Source organism: Phoca vitulina, unplaced genomic scaffold (genome assembly GCF_004348235.1).
Source record: "Phoca vitulina isolate PV1807 unplaced genomic scaffold, GSC_HSeal_1.0 scaffold20, whole genome shotgun sequence".
NCBI lineage: Eukaryota > Metazoa > Chordata > Mammalia > Carnivora > Phocidae > Phoca > Phoca vitulina.
The window spans coordinates 38,139,103-38,155,912 of NW_022589723.1; the positions used below are offsets into that span (position 1 = coordinate 38,139,103).

A 16,810-nucleotide genomic window follows, 5' to 3' on the forward strand; every position below is an offset into this window, starting at 1 on the left:
GGCAAGCATGTCCCAGGCTCCAGACACTGCATTTTCAGATACGGAAAGACTCCCTTCTCACTGGGTCAGCTTAAATTAAGAAGGGACTCAGAAAATACCTATCACCGCAAAATTCAGGCATGGAGCTGGGGCAACCGGAAAAAGGTCCAGTGGCTGAGCGCCTGGGTGGCTCAGTCGGTTAAGCATCTGCCTGCAGCTCAGGTGGTGGAGCCCCACGTCAGGCTCCCTGCTCAGCGAGGAGTCTGCTTCTCCCTCTCCCCCTCCTCATATTCTCTCTCTCATGCTCTCTCAAATACAAAATCTTAAAAAAAAAAAAAAAAAAAAAAAAAGCCAAAATGCTCCAGTGACAAGACCATTCAGGACCTCTGGTTGGGGTCTAGGGATAGACTGTGGAATGTTGAGGTCTTTGCAGCCAGATGTTACATAACCCACTGGGTTCTGATTTCATCTCTGACATGGACTTACTCTGTGACCTTGGGCCAGTGGCTCCCCCTTTCTGGTCCTCTGCTCCCCTTTGATAAAATGAAGGTTTTAGGCCAGGGGTTTGCTAAGGCTGATGAAATCTCCCATGCCGGCTCAGCCCCATCACCCCACAGCCCTCCGCACTGATAATGTGTGGTCAAACATTATCTGCAATGTTTTCATTCTCAGGAGAATGTTTGTAATTTTACTTTTTAAAGCTAACAAAAAAGAAGGAGGAGGAGACAAAAAGGAACAAGAATGTGTTTAGAATCCTCGAGACAAGGTTCTGGTACTTCATCGCTGCATGATTTAGGGCAAATCTTTTTCTTTATCCCATCAGAGACTCAGTTTCTTTATCTGTAAACTGGGGATAACAGAACCTATTGTTCAGGCCACCATGTAGAGTAAATAAAATATGAGATATAAAGCTTCTAGCAGTTTGGTACCTGTTATAGATGGTTCATAAATGGTGGTTACTGACCTGGGAATCCAGTCTAGTCTGGATTCTAATCCTGGCTCTAGTCTCTGCTGGGTTGAATCGAGGGTTGTAAACTCAGAAGCCTTACAAAGGTCATCAGCTCGGGGGCGGGGGGGGGGGGGGGCATGAATGATGTGGCTGGGTATGGGATGTTAGGGACAGTGGGCAACCGGAGAGCAAACGCCAAATGAAACGGGGCAGCCTCTAGTCTGCTCCAGCTGCCTGCTATGGTATGGGAACATGGGGCCAGAGCTGCCAGAGTTTCCAATTTTTCAGAGGAAGCCCGAAAGCCAAATTTTTATGTCACATCTTTCCATTTTAAAACACTGTCTCAGATTTGTTATGACACACTGCTGCCTAAACAGAACACATCTGGGTGCTGTATTTGGTCCATGGGGTGCTGCTTAGCAACTTCTGATCTAAGTACTGCTGTCTCATCTTGAGCACCCTTGGTGACAGGGAGCACACCCTTGCTTTGTGCTGCTTCCACCCCGATTCTGGGCAGGTGCTGATGATGAAGAGTGTCTTTGAGTGGCCTCCTAGGCTTTGGAATCACCGATTTCCAGGGCCCTGGCAGTGCTTTCTCAGTAAAGCTTGGCTGGCAGAGAACATCCTCTCCAAAGCCAAGACAATGCCCCTGCCCTCCCCACGGCCCGCTCTGGCGGGGAAACGTGGATTCTTCAATATCCCCTGGGCCCAAGCAGGACCGCCTGGCCGGCCTTAGTAGCCCTTCTATTAATTAGCAACTGGCAGTCACAGCTTTGTAAGAGTCCTTGAGCCAAGGGGTGTATGTGCTGGAGCTGGTTGCCTCCTTGGATATGGGACATGCCCCTCCTCACTGCCTGGGCCAGCTGGGACTGCACCTTCTACTCTGGGCAAATTCCCCCAGGATGGCCAGTGTTGTGACAAAGGGCCACTCGGGCTGCTATGACACTGTCAGCTCTGTCATCTGTATGTGGCCTGCTGCCTTCCAGGGTGGGAGGGGCAGAGAGAAGTGACAGGTAAGTCCAGCCCACGGGGGAGGCTGCTAGGCATGGTGTGGGGCAGCGGAGGGGGCACTGAGGTCCAGACAACCACCCCCCCTCACCCAACAACCTCAAAGCGCCAAAGCAGCTCCTTTTACTGGATGTCTCTTCCTCTTTGCAGGCAGCCACTGTCAGGGCCACCTCACACCCACTCTCCTGCCCTGACACCTCTGGACTCTCTGGCTGACATCTGTTCCTTCCCAGAAACCCCCCTGCAGCCCGGTGGTCGCTGCACTCCCTGACCCTGCCCCTCCAGCCGGGCCCACCACTCTGGCCCTTTGAATGGGAGAGAAGCCGCCCAAGCAATGGGACAAGACAGTTCGTAAGGGCCCTCCGGCTGTGTGGCCTCCCTCTGCTCACCCCACCCCATCGGCCAGCATCCAGGGCTAGCAGGGTCCAAGCCGCAGTGCAAGAGGGGAGGAAGGCTGTGAATCCAACACCCGCAAGCATTCAGCTGACCTCTGTGGCGAAGGGTTGCTCAACCCGGTTCACAGAAGTCGCCCTGCTGCGCTCAGTGCTAGAGGCCCACAGGAGAAGACAGAGTCTCTGCCCTCAGGGAACTCAGTCAGGGAGCCCGGGCTAAGCAGAGAACATACACATGATCTGAACCCCAGCCCTCCGAGCTCGGCTCTGCGCTGGGCCCCGGCAGCATCACTTGGGCCCCTTTCAGAAATGCAGAATCTCAGACCCCGCCCCTAATTCTGACCTGATGAGTCAGAATCTGTAGTTTCACAGGATCCCCAGGTGAGTTGGATGACATGACAATGTGAGAAGCACTGCATTCAAACAAACCCACAGCTCCATCCAAATGCCCTGAGGTGGTCAGGCCGGGGACAGATGGATGATGGTGGGTGGCCGTGTGGCCCGAGAGGGCATCCCAGAAGACCCAGGGGCCCGAAAGCAGGGGAGAGGAGGGCAGATGGACAGGCAGACAGACAGGCAGACAGCCCAGCACTGTGGGAGGCAGGCCACCTGACAGCCCAAAGCCTCACAGCTCACAGCAGCTAAGGGAACAAACAGGGGCAGGGCTGGGCAGGGGAGCAGCCCCCAGCCTCGTCACGTAGCAGTCACACCATGGGGAACTGAAGCCTTGCCACGGGGAGAACCTGGAGCCCCGGCTCCCCACCCCGGCCACACAAGGGGCCCGGCCCCATGGGGCTTCTGCGCACCCTGCATCCCGGGAGGACCTCAGCCCTGAGCCGGGTGCTGGCCTTTGCCCCCAGCCCAGTCTTATCAGGATGAACACGTCCTCATCACTGGAGAATCCTGCTGCCCCTGTGCCAGCTAACAGCACTGCCCGGGCAGCTCACCTTGGAATTCCCCTCTGCACCAAGGTGCCCTTCCCCCTCCCCTGGCGCCGCAAGGCCTGCAGCTCTTTTCAGCCTGGCTTTCTACACTACAACAGATAGAGTGAGTGCCCATATTCCTGAGAGCAGAAGGAGCATTCTCGGGCAATGGCCTCCAGGAAGCCCCCCCTCGCACCAACCCAGAGCCGGGCTGCTCCCTCCTTCCTCCTCACCACCTCCTATGCAAACAGTCCGGCCCCTGGTTGAAGGGGAGAAGCTGGGTGTGGGACTGAGGAAACAGAAAAGTAGTCCCCAGACTGCCTCCTTCTGCATCTGACTCTGCTCCATTTTCATGCCCATCCTGCCAGCAAAGGGAGGCCCTGGCCTCAGGTTACAGACGGCCCCAGGGAGCATGAGCTCTAAGAGGCTAGCACCTGCCCCTGCCAGGCCAGGCACTCTCTTCTGGGATGGTCTAGATAGAGTGGGGTTCACAACCTACATGGTCTTCAACTTAGGGAGTCCACAGACCCCAGAAATTGAGTGTCCTATTGTGTCTGGATATACGTGCCTCTTTCTTGATAGACACTCTATAGTTTCCTGCAGGTTCTCACTTAGGTCCCTGACACAGGTTCAGAACCACTGGCCTGAGCCAAGGACAGAGGCCCATGTGGTCCACCCAGGACTACGGGAAGGAGGCAGTGAGAGTGGGGGCGGCGTGGCTCCCAGCAGCATCACTGGTCTCTGACAGTGTGCTGGAGCTGCTTACCTCCACAGGGTGACCACAGGTGTACAGGTCTGACGTGGGCAACAGGATTCCCATTGTCCTAGGTGGGAAAACTGAGGCTCAGAGAAAGCTCATAACCCGAGCAGACAGGGCTGGGCAAGTGATGTGAGGGGGGCAGTGGCAGTGCCAGGGGCCGGGGGCCCGCACCAGAAGCCAGGGTGAGGTCACCCTTGGGACTTATCAGGCCCCTGGTCCAGGTTCCATGATTTCAGAGTCCAGCGGTTTCTGTCCCAAGGAAAAGACCCTTTAGGGCACTTCTTCCCTTCCCTTCTTCACAGCTTCAAAAGGCTCAGGCTAGGAGACGGAAGAGCAGAGGGATGAGAAGGACCAAGCTTCTGTCTGCCTCCACTTTCAAGGCCAAGCTAGAGTTTGGGGCACAGGACTGCCCCATCACTGACATCCCACATGGGGACTTCCCTGCCAGCCCCCACGTCCGCCCACACAGCTCCAAGACACCTGCTCAGACAGACACCTAAGCAGACACACATCCAGGCAGAGCCCCTGAGCCTGACACTTGAAAGCCTGACAGGCTTCTGGGAACACAACCAGGTACAGTTCACTCGGGTCCCCGCTCCTTTCCTCTCTCTTTGGAAACACACTATGTTTTATTTGTTCCGGGTTCCCGCTGCCAAGCTGGGCTCCCAGGACATGGCTCATGTGGAAGGAAGGACCCATCCAGGACCCAAGAGCCCAAACAGCCTTGGGCAGGAGCCCGGGGACCACTGCCCTGAGGGGCTGGCTGTGTGTCCTGGCCTCTTCCCTTACCAAACCTTAAATATAAAATTTAAAAGGCAACTGGGAAGTGGGAGGGGTGGGCGGGGGGGGGGGCAGACAAGCCTGTAGAGCTTGGAGGAGCCATGCGATAGCTGGGGCCTTGGTGAGGAGAAGGGCAAGCAGCCCAGAAAAGCCTCTTATTAGCCATGGCCCACGTTCTGCAGGTCCCTCGGAGTGGAGTCCGCTCAGCCCTCAGAAAAGGCACCCAACCTTCCCCCCCGCAGGAACGGGAGATGCCAGAAGCAGCCCATGACAGTGAGCCCTGAACTCCAAACCGCAAACTCAATCTATCATGGTTTGCTGGCGATTCTTTATTAAACCAATTCTGCTGGATCAATGCTTCCTGCCCGTCAAAATGATGAATAAATCCTCAACTGGCCTGAGCAATGCTTGCAGAAGCTCTTGTGAGGCTGAGCTGGGCAGTGGGGAAGGGCTCCATGCAGAGGCCCATTGACCAGTGGCTGAAACTCAGCTTGGGGTGTTGGTGGGGGTGAGGCCAGTTTGAGTAGTGGGTTTCCTAAGCTTAGAAACTCAGCCAGGCCCTCGCCTCTTTGACCTTGTGCAGATGAGACCAGCTGTTTTGGCCTAGAGGTATGACCACTGCCCCTCCAGACACACACAGATGGTCTTTCTTGGATTTCTTTCCTTACACTCCACCCAGCCCCAGAGATGTGTGCTTCCAGCTACCTGTCTCTGCAGCTTGTGGTACAAACACAGATTCAAAGCCCAGTCTGACCCTTATCCTGTTGCCCATTTATCAATGCTGCTGCATACACCCCTCCTGATCCCCGCCCGCCGCCAACCCCCCCCAGCCCCCGCCATGTCCCGGACAGCCTGCAGTTAGTGATAGAGTCTGCAGCAGGGGGACTGCAAACAGACATGCCAAGATGGGCAGAGGAAGATCGGGAAGGCGGGGGGGTTCCCATTTATGCAATCAACCCAGTCCGAACCCTTCACCATCCAGGGTAAGGGGGGACTGGGAAGGCAAGGCCCAGTTCCCAGAAGGTGCTCGATCCAAGCCTGTTGTCTGTGGAGGCCCGGCACGCTTGGGGTTGGCCCCTCGCACCCCCCACATCCCACGCAATGGGGTTGGCGAGGAGAACCCTGACCAGAGGCTCTCCGACGATGAAGACAGCGGGGAGACGAGCAAGGGAAGGGAGGGCCCCTCGACGCTCTCAAGCGGCGGATACTGGTACAGCCTACCTGCTTCCACCTCCAGGGAGTTCCGAGGGAGGAGGAGAAGCCCAGGACACCGAGAGGGTGCAGAGAGACAACTGCTGCCCATTCCTTCCTAGCTCAGGCTGGGAGCCCTAAGGCCTAACACTGACCAGAGGGGAGGAACCTGGTCCTGGGCAGCAGCCACAGTTCCTGATGGGAGGGTCCCACATTTGCTCACACAACTTGAAGACTATGCTTGTCTGTTTAGCCTGTGGCTTCCCACACTCTCTGGAATGGGAACCCTCGATATTAGGGTTACGAAGAGCAGTCCCTCGAAAAAAGGAAAGGTGGGGTGGGGGGGCTCTTGTCACCACTATTTTAAGCCATCGAGTGTTGCCTGACTGGTCACTCCCAGCACGAGAAATCTCTCTCATTGGATGGAAAATGGCTTTGCTCTCATTACAAACCTAGCTTCCCTGGAGTTTGCAAAGAGGGCTCTGGGTTGGCAAAATGCTCATTTATATTGGCAGGCTAGCAGGGTAGGCAGGGAAAGGAGCTAAATAGGGGGCAGGGCTGAGAGAGAGAGAGAGAGAGAGAGAATGAATTAGACCCAGCTTTAGAGGGTGAATGTTTTTCAGACCCTCACTTCAGTTCTGTGTATCAGGAAAACTCAGGGGGGTGCTGGGGGGCCCCAAGACCTTGACTGGGATGGGGGGCATCCCTTATTTCAACTTCAGAGGCAATCACCGATCTCCTGTTTTGCAGATACCCCCACAGGCCCCGAGTGGTATCCGCTCCTCAGTGGCATCTGACTCAGGTGATGGGGGAGGGGGCAGGGTCCCTCTCCCTGACTGGCAGTCACACCATTTGTTTGCGGACCCAGGACTGACCAGGGAGAGTCCTAGTAGCTACTGGAGCTTGGGTCTCTGGGGTGAGAAGGGGCCACTGGATAAGCTTGGGGTCACAGGACAGCCGCTCATCAGTCAGGACACCAGGCATCTTCCCTGACCACTGTGAGCAAGGTCATCCTGTCCTGCCGGTCTGGATGCCAGGTGCCCAGGGTGCCTGCTCCTGGCCCCCCAGCTTGCCATGAGGGTCTGGATCCAGGGATAAGGTGGGCATGGAGGGCTTTTATCCTGGACCTCAGTCCTCCGGAGGCCCAGCTCTCCCTCCCCAGCTGCAGCTTCCCAGGGCACCAGAAGGAGATGCTAATGCTTGGGGTCAGTGCCCAAGGAGCTGGCACCTCTGCCAAGAGGTCTGTCTCCCTTCATGGCCCTGCTCGTGAGGCGGAATGACCTGGAACTGCCTCTAGGATGGCCACCCTGACTCTGCAGCCCAGCACAGGGAGGTGGGATGTGTGGCTTAAAGTGGCAGAGCCTACTCCTGGCTGCCTGCAGGGCTAGGCCAGGCTCAGAACACCTTTTCAGCCGCCCTCCAATGTGGCCCAGACCCCAAGAGGGCGAGGACTGGAGCCTGCAACACAGAAGAAAGTTCCCAGCGCGGTGCAGGAGGAGATCTGGGGGTGTCTTGGTGCCTAGAGGCGCCCCACTTCTCTCGGAGCTCCCCGCGCGAGGAAGGAAAGTTAACTCCGGCTGAGAGGCAGGGCTGAGAGAGGAAGCATGCCTGCGACCGCTCAGGGAACCCAGAGGATCGCGTCGGCCTCCCTACCTGAAGTCGCTGTAGGGGTGGATAATCCAAAATCCGGCCGACTTCACCCTCTCCTGCTCGCGCTCCACGGCTTTCTGGCTGCCAAACATCCTCAGGGAGAATTTGTTGACCCCGGGCTGGAGCATTGCTCCGAACTGACGCTGCATGAAGCCGGCCTGGCCCAGGCGCACCTCGGCCTCGGGGAGGATCTGGTCGCCGGCGGCCGCGCCTCCCTCCACTTTGATAGCGGTGTCCACCGAGGGCTGCTCGCAGGAGGCGGAGGCCGGCTGCGGCGGCTGCTGGGGCGGCGGCGGCGAGGCTGCGGGCTGAGCCGAGGCGCCGGGGCGCTCTGGCTCGGCCGCCAGGCCCGGGGGCGTCCTGTCCTCGCCGGGGGACGCGTCGCCCTCGGCGATGAGCCGCCGCTCCTCCGCGGAGTCATGCAGGTGCCCGTGACTGCTGCCGCCCCCCGCTCCGGCGCCGCCGCCGCCGCCCCGGCTGCCCAGCGAGGCCAGGCTCCCGCGGAAGCGCCTGCAGTCGCCGTTGGTGCTGGACTTGCCCGCGCCGCGGGCCGGCCCCTCGCCGTCCGCCGCCCCGAGGGCCGCGCCCCGGGGCTCCGTGCCGCCCGCGGCCGCCGAGGGTGAGGGCGAGGGCAGCGGCCGCAGCCGGATGCTCCTGCGGCTGGGGTCCTGGCGGCCCCCAGCCCCCTCCTCCTCGGCGTCCTCTTCCTCGTCCATGATCCACGCCTTGGCCCCCACCTGCTGCGGAAGGCTGTAGAGCCGCTTGCGCATGGACGGCGGCAGCTTGTCCATGGCGCCAGGGGCCGGGGCCCGGCCGGGGCAGGGGCGCGGGTGCGGCGCCGCCGACCCGTTCCAGGTCCGCCCGCCGGTCACTCCGCCCGCGGGGACGCGTCTTTCGCCGCCGGCTACGGGCCGCCTCAGGCGCCCATGCTTGGGCAGGCTGGGTGCCGCGGGGAGGCTCCCAGTCCGGCTCCGGGTCCCCGGGCTCGCCGCGCTGCGCCTCCTCCCGGGCCGGGCTGGGCGCGGGGACCCCGCGCTCCCTCCCTCTCTCCCTCCCGCGTTCGGGGGCGCGGCGCGCGGCCCGGCTCCAGGCGCCCCGCCCCCGCGGGGAACAATGGGCGCGGGTAGAAGCGGCGCTGCGGCCGCGGAGCTCGGAGAACCGCTCTGGAGCGCACAGCGCACGACCCGCGCGCCTCCCGGGCGTGCGTCCCGCGGGCCGGCGGGCTGTCAGTCTGTCCCGCCGCCTCGGCTTTGTGGCCAGCCACTCGCGAGCTCGCCTCGCCTCCTCTGGCCGAGACCGGCCGGCCGGTCCCGGGGCTCCCGCCGCAGCCGAGCGGAGCCCAGCGGCCCGCCGGGCTTACATCAGCGGCCGCCTCCCCCGGAGCGCCCTCCGGCAGCGCTCGGCTCCCGCGCCCCGGAATATTCATGAAGCCGCCGCAGCTCGCGGGTTGCCATAGGAGCGGCTCCCGCAGCCGGGCCTGCCTACCTGGGCTTCTTAAAGGAGCAGCCGCGCGCGGGCCGGGGGCCGGGAGGGGGGCGGGGGGCGGGCCCCACGGGGGCGCAGGGTGGACCCTCGCCAGACCTTAGCGGCTGAGGGGAGAGGCGTCCTTAATCCTACACCCTCAAATACCTTTCCTTGGCCAAGGCTGGGAGCGCGCCCCAAGTCTAGGATTCCAGCTTGGGCTGCGAATTTCCACCCCAAGACTGGGCGGGGGGAAGGGGCGGGGGACGGGGTTTCCCGATCTCTCCTTCTCCGAGCTCTAGGCTCGCCTTTCCGCGGCGGTTTAGCTTCTCAGCCGAGTCTCAGACCCACCTCTAGGGAGGCGGGCGGGTCGTCTGGATGCGGAGCCCCAGGCCTTTCCGCCAGGCGCCTGGAGAGGGGGTTTCCAGGAAATACGCTGCCTCTGGGCTGCTCCCGGGGTTTTCCTGTGATACGGGCGGGGGGCGAACCCCCGCCGGTCTTTCCCCTGCGGAGCCTCGCAGCAGCCGAGCAAGGAGGGCGTGGGGAAAACTCCGGGAGGCACCGGGCGCGCGGGTGAGACCCAGGCCTTCGAGGTAAGACTTCGAGGAAATGCGCCCACAGCTAACGCGGGGTCCGATCCCCGTGCGCACCTCCCCGGTGGTTCAGGTGGGGGTTTCTGAGACCGGCGGGGCTGCAGCGGGGAGCCAATAGGCAGGCTGCTTTGGCGGCCTGGCACTCTGGGGCTAGCTGTGGACCTTCATCCTGGGTTCCCATCCAAATTGTGACACCCCTATGTGGACCAACGCTAGAGGAGTTCCCGCTCCATCCAGGCCCTCTACCCCCAAGCAGCTGTACAATCCCCTCCCCCTTCGAGTCTGCTCCCCACCCCCACCCACAGGCCAGCAGGCCATCCAGCTGTGTGTCCTCTCTCCGTTTACCGTCTCCGGGTTTATGGACAAATCCCGCCAGGTCAGCCAGAGATACCGCTCTCTTCCCCTCCACACCCCAGGACAGCCTGACACCTCCCATCCACACAGGCGGGGCTGCCAGATCCCCTCTCCTTGGCCTGGGGGCCACCAAGATGGCCCAGGGGTTCCTCAGATCCTGTCAGGGCCAACGTCCCAGATTAGCTCAAAAATGGGGCATTAGAGGGAAAGGGTTAGCCAGAGAAGGTTGGAGTTTGGGCTAATGCTGAAGTGGACCCGTCAGCAAAGTCTGACAGGAGGGGGGCAAAAAGGTCCCCTAGCCCTGCCATCTCTCTGAGGAATAGCATGAAGTTTTTCTTCAAAGGATTTTTTACTCTCATTCTTAGCCCACTTGGGACCACCTCCCCCACCCCATTCAGAGCAAAAATTTTGGAAGCAAGATGGGAGGACGCAGCCTGGCAGGGACTTTTCTGCTCTACCCACTGGACCACAGGACCTCCCATGGGGGGGGAGGGAATGACTAGGGTGATGACATCACCGCTAGCTGGCATTTCTACCTTTGAGCAGCTCTGAGCTGACAGTTCTCTGCACAGATGCTGGGAGGCCTAATCCTTGAATGTCCTTGGGTCTCCTTGAGAAGGAGTGTTCTTAACGGGCTGAGAGCCCCGCCTGCCCTGATGTGCCAGCCATAGGGAGAAGACCTCCGTTTAACTCACTTCTTTGGGCTTCTGTATACAGCCAGGAGCTAGTCTGCCCTACCCCAGCTTCAGGAAGTCAGCCCAAACAGGCTTCCCAACGATCCGTGGTAAGGGCATCCTCTCCTCTGGGTACCCTTCCTGGCCACCCAAATCTTGGCCATGTCCCACCTTTTAGTCCCCATGGCCCATGAGCTCCCATCAACCTGAGCACTGATTACACAATGCAGTCTGTGTCCCCGTCACAGTCGGGGACAGTCTGTGTCTCCGTCAGGACTGAGCTCCCTGAGGGCAGGACAGATCCGACTCATCTCGGGGACCTCAGAACCCAAACTAGGAGGGACAGAGAGCAGATCAGTAAACATCAACTATGCATGAGTGACCCTGGAAGTTAGCTAATGCCATTGAAGGGGATCCTTGAAGTCGATGGAGGATATGATGGAGGTATAGGCCAGGGGTCAGGGCCCTCGGATTCCTCTCCCTCTAGCACCTCACGTACTCTCCATTTGGTTAGCACCACGCATCCAGGACCATCTAGGACCGCCCTTGGGTGCAGAAATGACTACCAGATAAAGTAGGCATGTGGTGACACGGGCCTCTCCTGTCCCCTCTGTGTGAACACCCCAATGGAGGACAGCTGGGGCATGCTGGCCGTGAGGCGGGTAGAGGAGGAAGAAACCCAGCCCTTGACGGGCCCCAGGTGTGGGGAATCTTAGACTCATCCTTAGGAAAGAGGAGAAAACGCAAGATAGGAAAGAAATGTGTACTAAATCATGCCTCAACCCATGAGAGGTTTGAGGAGGGGGACCTCGCTGACCTTGGGGTAGCTAGGGAGGACTCCCTGGAGGAAGGGGTCAGATTTGGTGAGAGACACGTATCTAGCACCTTAGAGTTTACACTTCATCTGTTAAACCACATGAAATTTTTGTGGACCATTTTGTGATTTCAGTGGCTCTACCTAACTAACATTCTTACTCCCATTTGCAAACAAGAAAACTAAAGTCCTGAGAGGTGCCTGCCAAATGTCTCACAGCAAGAGAAGCTGTGGAGCTGGATCTCCGGCCAAAGGCCCCACAGGTCAGGCTCTTCTCGGCTGCCCAGCTGACTCACACAGGTGGGGTGGAGGGCAGGAACAGCTGCAGGAGGGAGGAGAGGCGGTTCTGAGTCTGGCGTGGTTGAAGCAGAGAGACAGTGAAGAATGGAGCCTCCACATCCTGTATTCTCGCCATTGCTCCAGCCGGGTCTCATGCCTTCTCATTTCCAGTGCTGCCTAGAAAGCCTGGGGTCTGTTCTGGCTCATCTGGTAACAGAGTAGACAGGACCTGGGGACTCCGGCAAGGGGAAGGCCCTGCCTCTGGACTGAGATGGAAAGACCTATGGCTGTCAGCTTCAGTGGGGAACTGAGTGTCTCTGAGAGACAGATGTGCTTCTTGCAGGGCTGCAGGGGGCCTGGGTATTCCTGGAATGCAAACCCAGAAAAAATCTGGGTCTAAGAGAGAAGGGGCTGGTGAAGATGGGCTTCCTTCCCTTCCAGGGGAGCGGGATGGGAATGTAGCTAATTATAGGTCAGTCTCAGACCTTATTTGGTAGGAACCTGAATGGGCAGAGGGGGTTAAGAAATTCTGAAAGTTTATTTGCTTTTTGGCTAAGGGCATTGTTCTTGCTTAAAGAGGCAGCTCAGAGGTAGGGGTGTGGCTCCCACACCGTGTAATGCCAAGGTTTTGGCCAGTTCTGCTTGAAATTTAACAAAAAAAAAAAAAAGAGAGAGAGAGAGGGAGAACAATGTAGGATATTTTAGGGTAAGGTTGCCAACTGTCCTTCTTAGAAGTCTGTCTTTATTCTAACATTATATCCTTGCTGCATTTTCTGTGTTGAAATGCCCTTTTATGAAATCATAGTGCTAGAAGATGGTATTTTTTATGTCCCTGGCTAAATAAAAAGTTGGCATGGGATTCTGTGTTTGTTCCCAAAAATCATTTTTGAAATGTTATTGGTCTGTGAATTCCAAAAATCCGGGGGCCCCCTGCCGTAAACAATAGAGCATGAGACTGGGAAACCCAATTAAATACTTCTCTGTCATTTACTGCCTGTGTATGCCTCAGTCTTCCTCATGTGTAAAATTGGTTTAATGATGTATACCTCATAAGTTATTGTGCAGACTGAGAGAATGAATGCTTGGAGTATGACATCTCATTTGTAGTAAGTTCTCAATAAACACTGAATGATGGAATATTGAATAAAACTTGGAATAGCCAATGGAAGCTATTGCCCGTGGAGGAGACACTTGGCCTTCAGAATCCAGTTTAGGTCACATATTTGTCTTAAAATTGCTGTTGGGACAGAAGTGATGTCTTGCTATGCAGGATTGTTTTCTTCAAATTCTCTGTCCCTGGTAAGTCTTGGCTGAGTCTCCAGAAGGCATACTTTCTTCTCTCTGGGATGAGCACTTGCCTAAGTGGGATCAGAGGAAACTGACTCAGAGGTCACACCCTTGACCCTATGCTCAAGGCCTCCCCCATACACAGGTGCAACTTAATCTTACTGTTTAGGGTAGATATGGTCCTCCCAGGACACCTTCCGCTCTGCTTGGAGGCAGGTCTGCTCTAGGGGCTGGAATCAGGGATATGTAAACTTCCTGCTGGCAGTTCTGACCTGGGGACGAGGTCCCAAGAAGGAATATGTAGATGTATGGAGAGAACAAATCAATCACCTAGTCTTGACCAAGCCTTGGTGCCCATCCCTGAGCACAGCCACAAATGGATGAAGGCCGAGAAGACAGTGAAATGCCCTAGATGGGCAGTTTTCAGTCGGTCAAAGTGGTGAAAGGCCATTCCAGGGGTTTGTAATCAAGGGTCAGAGCAAGGGGTTCAGAAGCTCAGAGCAACGGTGCTTCCTGAGTGTGGTGAAAGTGGGCTTCCTGGAGGAGGTGGAAAGTGAACTGGGTTTTCTAGACAGTGGTGTGTGTGTGTGTGTGTGTGTGTTTCTAATGGGGAAACAGTGAATGGAGCAGCCTGGCGCGGGTGAGGCCTGCTGCATTCTCTGTGGGATAAATGAGGAATTGCCAAAGGATATGCCTAGGGGAAGGGTCCAGCTTAAGGGGCCACTAAATGGTTGCTCTAAGCTGGCCCTAGGAGAAAGTCTTCTGTCCCAATAGAAGGAAGGTATTGGGTCCTTCTGAGCCCCTCCTCCCAATACCCTCACCCCCAGAGTCTGGCTGCAGAAACTACTGGGAGCCCACATGCCCACCCTCCCCCAATGATATTAAGACACTAGTGAAAGAAAGTCCCTACAGGCTCAGTTTCCTATTGGGTTTGCCATCTGCTTTCTTCTCAGCTCTGCCTGGTTTCCTTAGGATCTGGGAGTGTGAGCCATGGCATTGTCCCCTTCACCACCCCCTGCCTCTGTGCAGGACCCCACCTGTGAGAGCCCAGAGCCTGGCAGAGCATAAAGCCTTTTCATTTCCAGGCCAGCCCTTGATCTCTCCATTCTCCTCATCCTATACTCCCAGCTACTCCCCCGGGACTTGGCCAAGGCACTGGCCGGGACATCATGCCCCTCTCCTCTCAGGGAGGCAGAAGAAAGATGTGTTGACAGCTCAGCCAGGCCTGGACTGTGTCTCTGTGTCCCACTAGGGCTCCAGGACGTCTGGGCCACCTGGACTCAGAGCCAGGCTGGAGAGTGAGGCACTTGGGTGGGGGGAGGCCCCCAAGGTGCTGGCTGAGCTGAGCTGCCAAGAAGCTGAGTACCAGAGACTGCTCTGTCCCAAGTCTGGAATTCACCATATATCAGAGCTGAAGTGAGTTCAGACAGGGGCCCCAGGATGGTTTCAACACCCTGGGCTGGAGGAGTTAGGAAGGGAAAGGAAGACACAGGGTCGCCTGGGAGAAGGGGGAGAGGTGGAAGAGAGTTGGCAAACAGGGCAAGGTGGAGGGTGGGGGGTGGGAAGTGAGGAGCGCTGGGGGTGGCCCTAAGAGTGGGTTCAGCCTGCAGCCCCCACTAACGCTGGGCTCCTCCTTCGGCCAAGCCTTGCTGCTGCTGTCCTCCCTGCCATGCCCACTGTCCTTTCCCTCACTCCTCTGTTATTCTTCCTACCCAGTTTCACATCAGTCCTGTTTTTGTTCAACCATTCACCCATTTATTTATCTAGCCGGCTTGTGGAGAACGTACTATATCACCCTAAAGATCCAGCCCCTAATCTTCAGCCACCGCCGTCCGTGACAAGAATAAGACAGAGACAGAAACTCTTGTAAAGAAGCCAGGGACCAGGGTCACGTGATGTGGCCAAGTGGCTAGAGAGCAGAGGAAGGAGGAGGAAGGACATGGAGGAGGGGAGCAGGGGGAGATGGTCCTGCTTGAATTGGCTTTTGCAGAAGGCATGTGTGATTCAGAAAAGTGGAAGCAGAGAGGTGGCCCATGCCAGGTGAAGGGCACAGTGTGAGCAAAAGAGGCAAAGGGGAACCCATCACTGGGATGGCTCTGCAGTCTGGGGGATGGTAGCCCTGGTGGTCGGGGGTGAGCACAAGGACCCAAAGGTAGGTTGGTTCTGGAGGCAATGGGAAGTGACTAGACCTGACGAGCCAGGACTTTGGGGACAACCACCAGGTTGGGCCCTGGAAGCCCAGCCCTGTACTCAGTTCTGCAGTAAGTGGACAAGAAAAGAATGACACAGTCCCTACTCTTGGAAGCTCACAGTGGGATCGAAGAGATTAAAGTAATGGCACCAAACCATTTAGTCGCCTGCCAGGGGAAGGGCCTGGACCCCAGATGCCCGTGGGCCCATGGCGGGAGCCACAGCTAGGGTTGGCAGTCGGTCTGGGAGCTCTGCTCTCCAGCTCCCTGCAAAGCACATCTTTTGTGCAGGCCCCATGGCCCAGCCTCCCTCCCACGAGCCCTGCACATCAGGATAACCTGCTATTACATGAGCCTTTCGCTGGACGCCTTCCAGAGAAAGACAGTTCCTCTGTATAATGAGAGCTGTGCCCCACAGGCCACACTGCAGGGTCCAGAGCAGAGACAGTGTCAGGGAGAGGGTGCTAGAGGCTGTGACAGGGGCTGTGACAGAGACTGTGCTAGAGTCTGCGACAGAGACTGTGGCAGGGGCTGTGACAGAGGCTGTGACAGGGGCTGTGACAGGGGCTGTGACAGAGACTAGGAAAGGGGCTGCGACAGAGTCTATGATAGAGTCTGTGGTAGACACTGTGACAGAGGCTGTGACAGAGTATGTGACAGAGACTGTGCTAGAGTCTGCAACAGAGACTGACAGGGGCTGTGACAGAGGCTGTGACAGAGACTGTGCTAGAGTCTGCAACAGAGACTGTGACAGGGGCTGTGACAGAGGCTGTGACAGGGGCTGTGATGGGCTGTGACAGAGGCTGTGATAGAGGCTGTGACAGGGACTGTGAAAGAGTGCAACAGAGGCTGTGACAGGGGCTGCTACAGGGGCTGTGACAGGGGCTGTGACAGAGGCTGTGATAGGCTGAGATGCGTTGGGACGGGGGCTGTGACAGGGTCTGTGACAGAGTCTGTGACAGGCTGTGACAGGGGCTGTGAGAGGTGTTGTGACAAAGGCTGTGACAGGTACTGCGACAGATGCTGCCACAGTGCCGTGACAGAGGCTGAGACAGGGACTGTGAGAGAGCCTGGGACAGAAATGTGACTCAGTCTGGAGCCACAGGCAGAGTTGGGACAACAGCTCCCGGAGCCCGGGCCCACACTCCCACGGTTGACAGAGCAGTTGGCGGTGACAACAGCAACACAGCAAACACACGGGCCCAGCCAGGCCCAGGCACTTGTGGAAACGCCGACGGGCTGAAGCTGCCTCAGGAGGAGAGCGAGAGGGGCTGAGAGGGGCCGGTTCCCAGCGGCCCTGCCGTGAGTTCCTGCGTGGCCATGGGTAAGCTTCCGGGCCTCAGTCTCCCCGGTCATGCCGGCCTCGGGGAGAGGCCGGATCACAGAAGGAGTCGGGAGCAGATGTGGAGGGACCAAGGATCCTTGTGAGACTCTGAACTGTTGCCAGGGCGTCCCGGAGTCTCCCCAGCCCCCCAAACACAGCCTGCTGACTGAATAAGGAACACACCTTCCACATACACGAACAAC

General features: G+C 57.8%; 1 protein-coding gene across 1 annotated transcript in view; it reads right to left on the bottom strand.

Annotated features, from left to right (window-relative positions):
• Positions 1-8,445, bottom strand: part of HCN4 (hyperpolarization activated cyclic nucleotide gated potassium channel 4) — a 43,725-nt gene extending 35,280 nt beyond the window's left edge. Inside the window, exon 1 of the mRNA XM_032417994.1 lies at positions 7,636-8,445. Within this exon, the coding sequence (XP_032273885.1) occupies positions 7,636-8,423 (788 nt within the window). The 5' untranslated portion in view covers positions 8,424-8,445. The remainder of the gene's footprint in view (positions 1-7,635) is intronic.
• Positions 8,446-16,810: the final 8,365 nt, after the last annotated feature.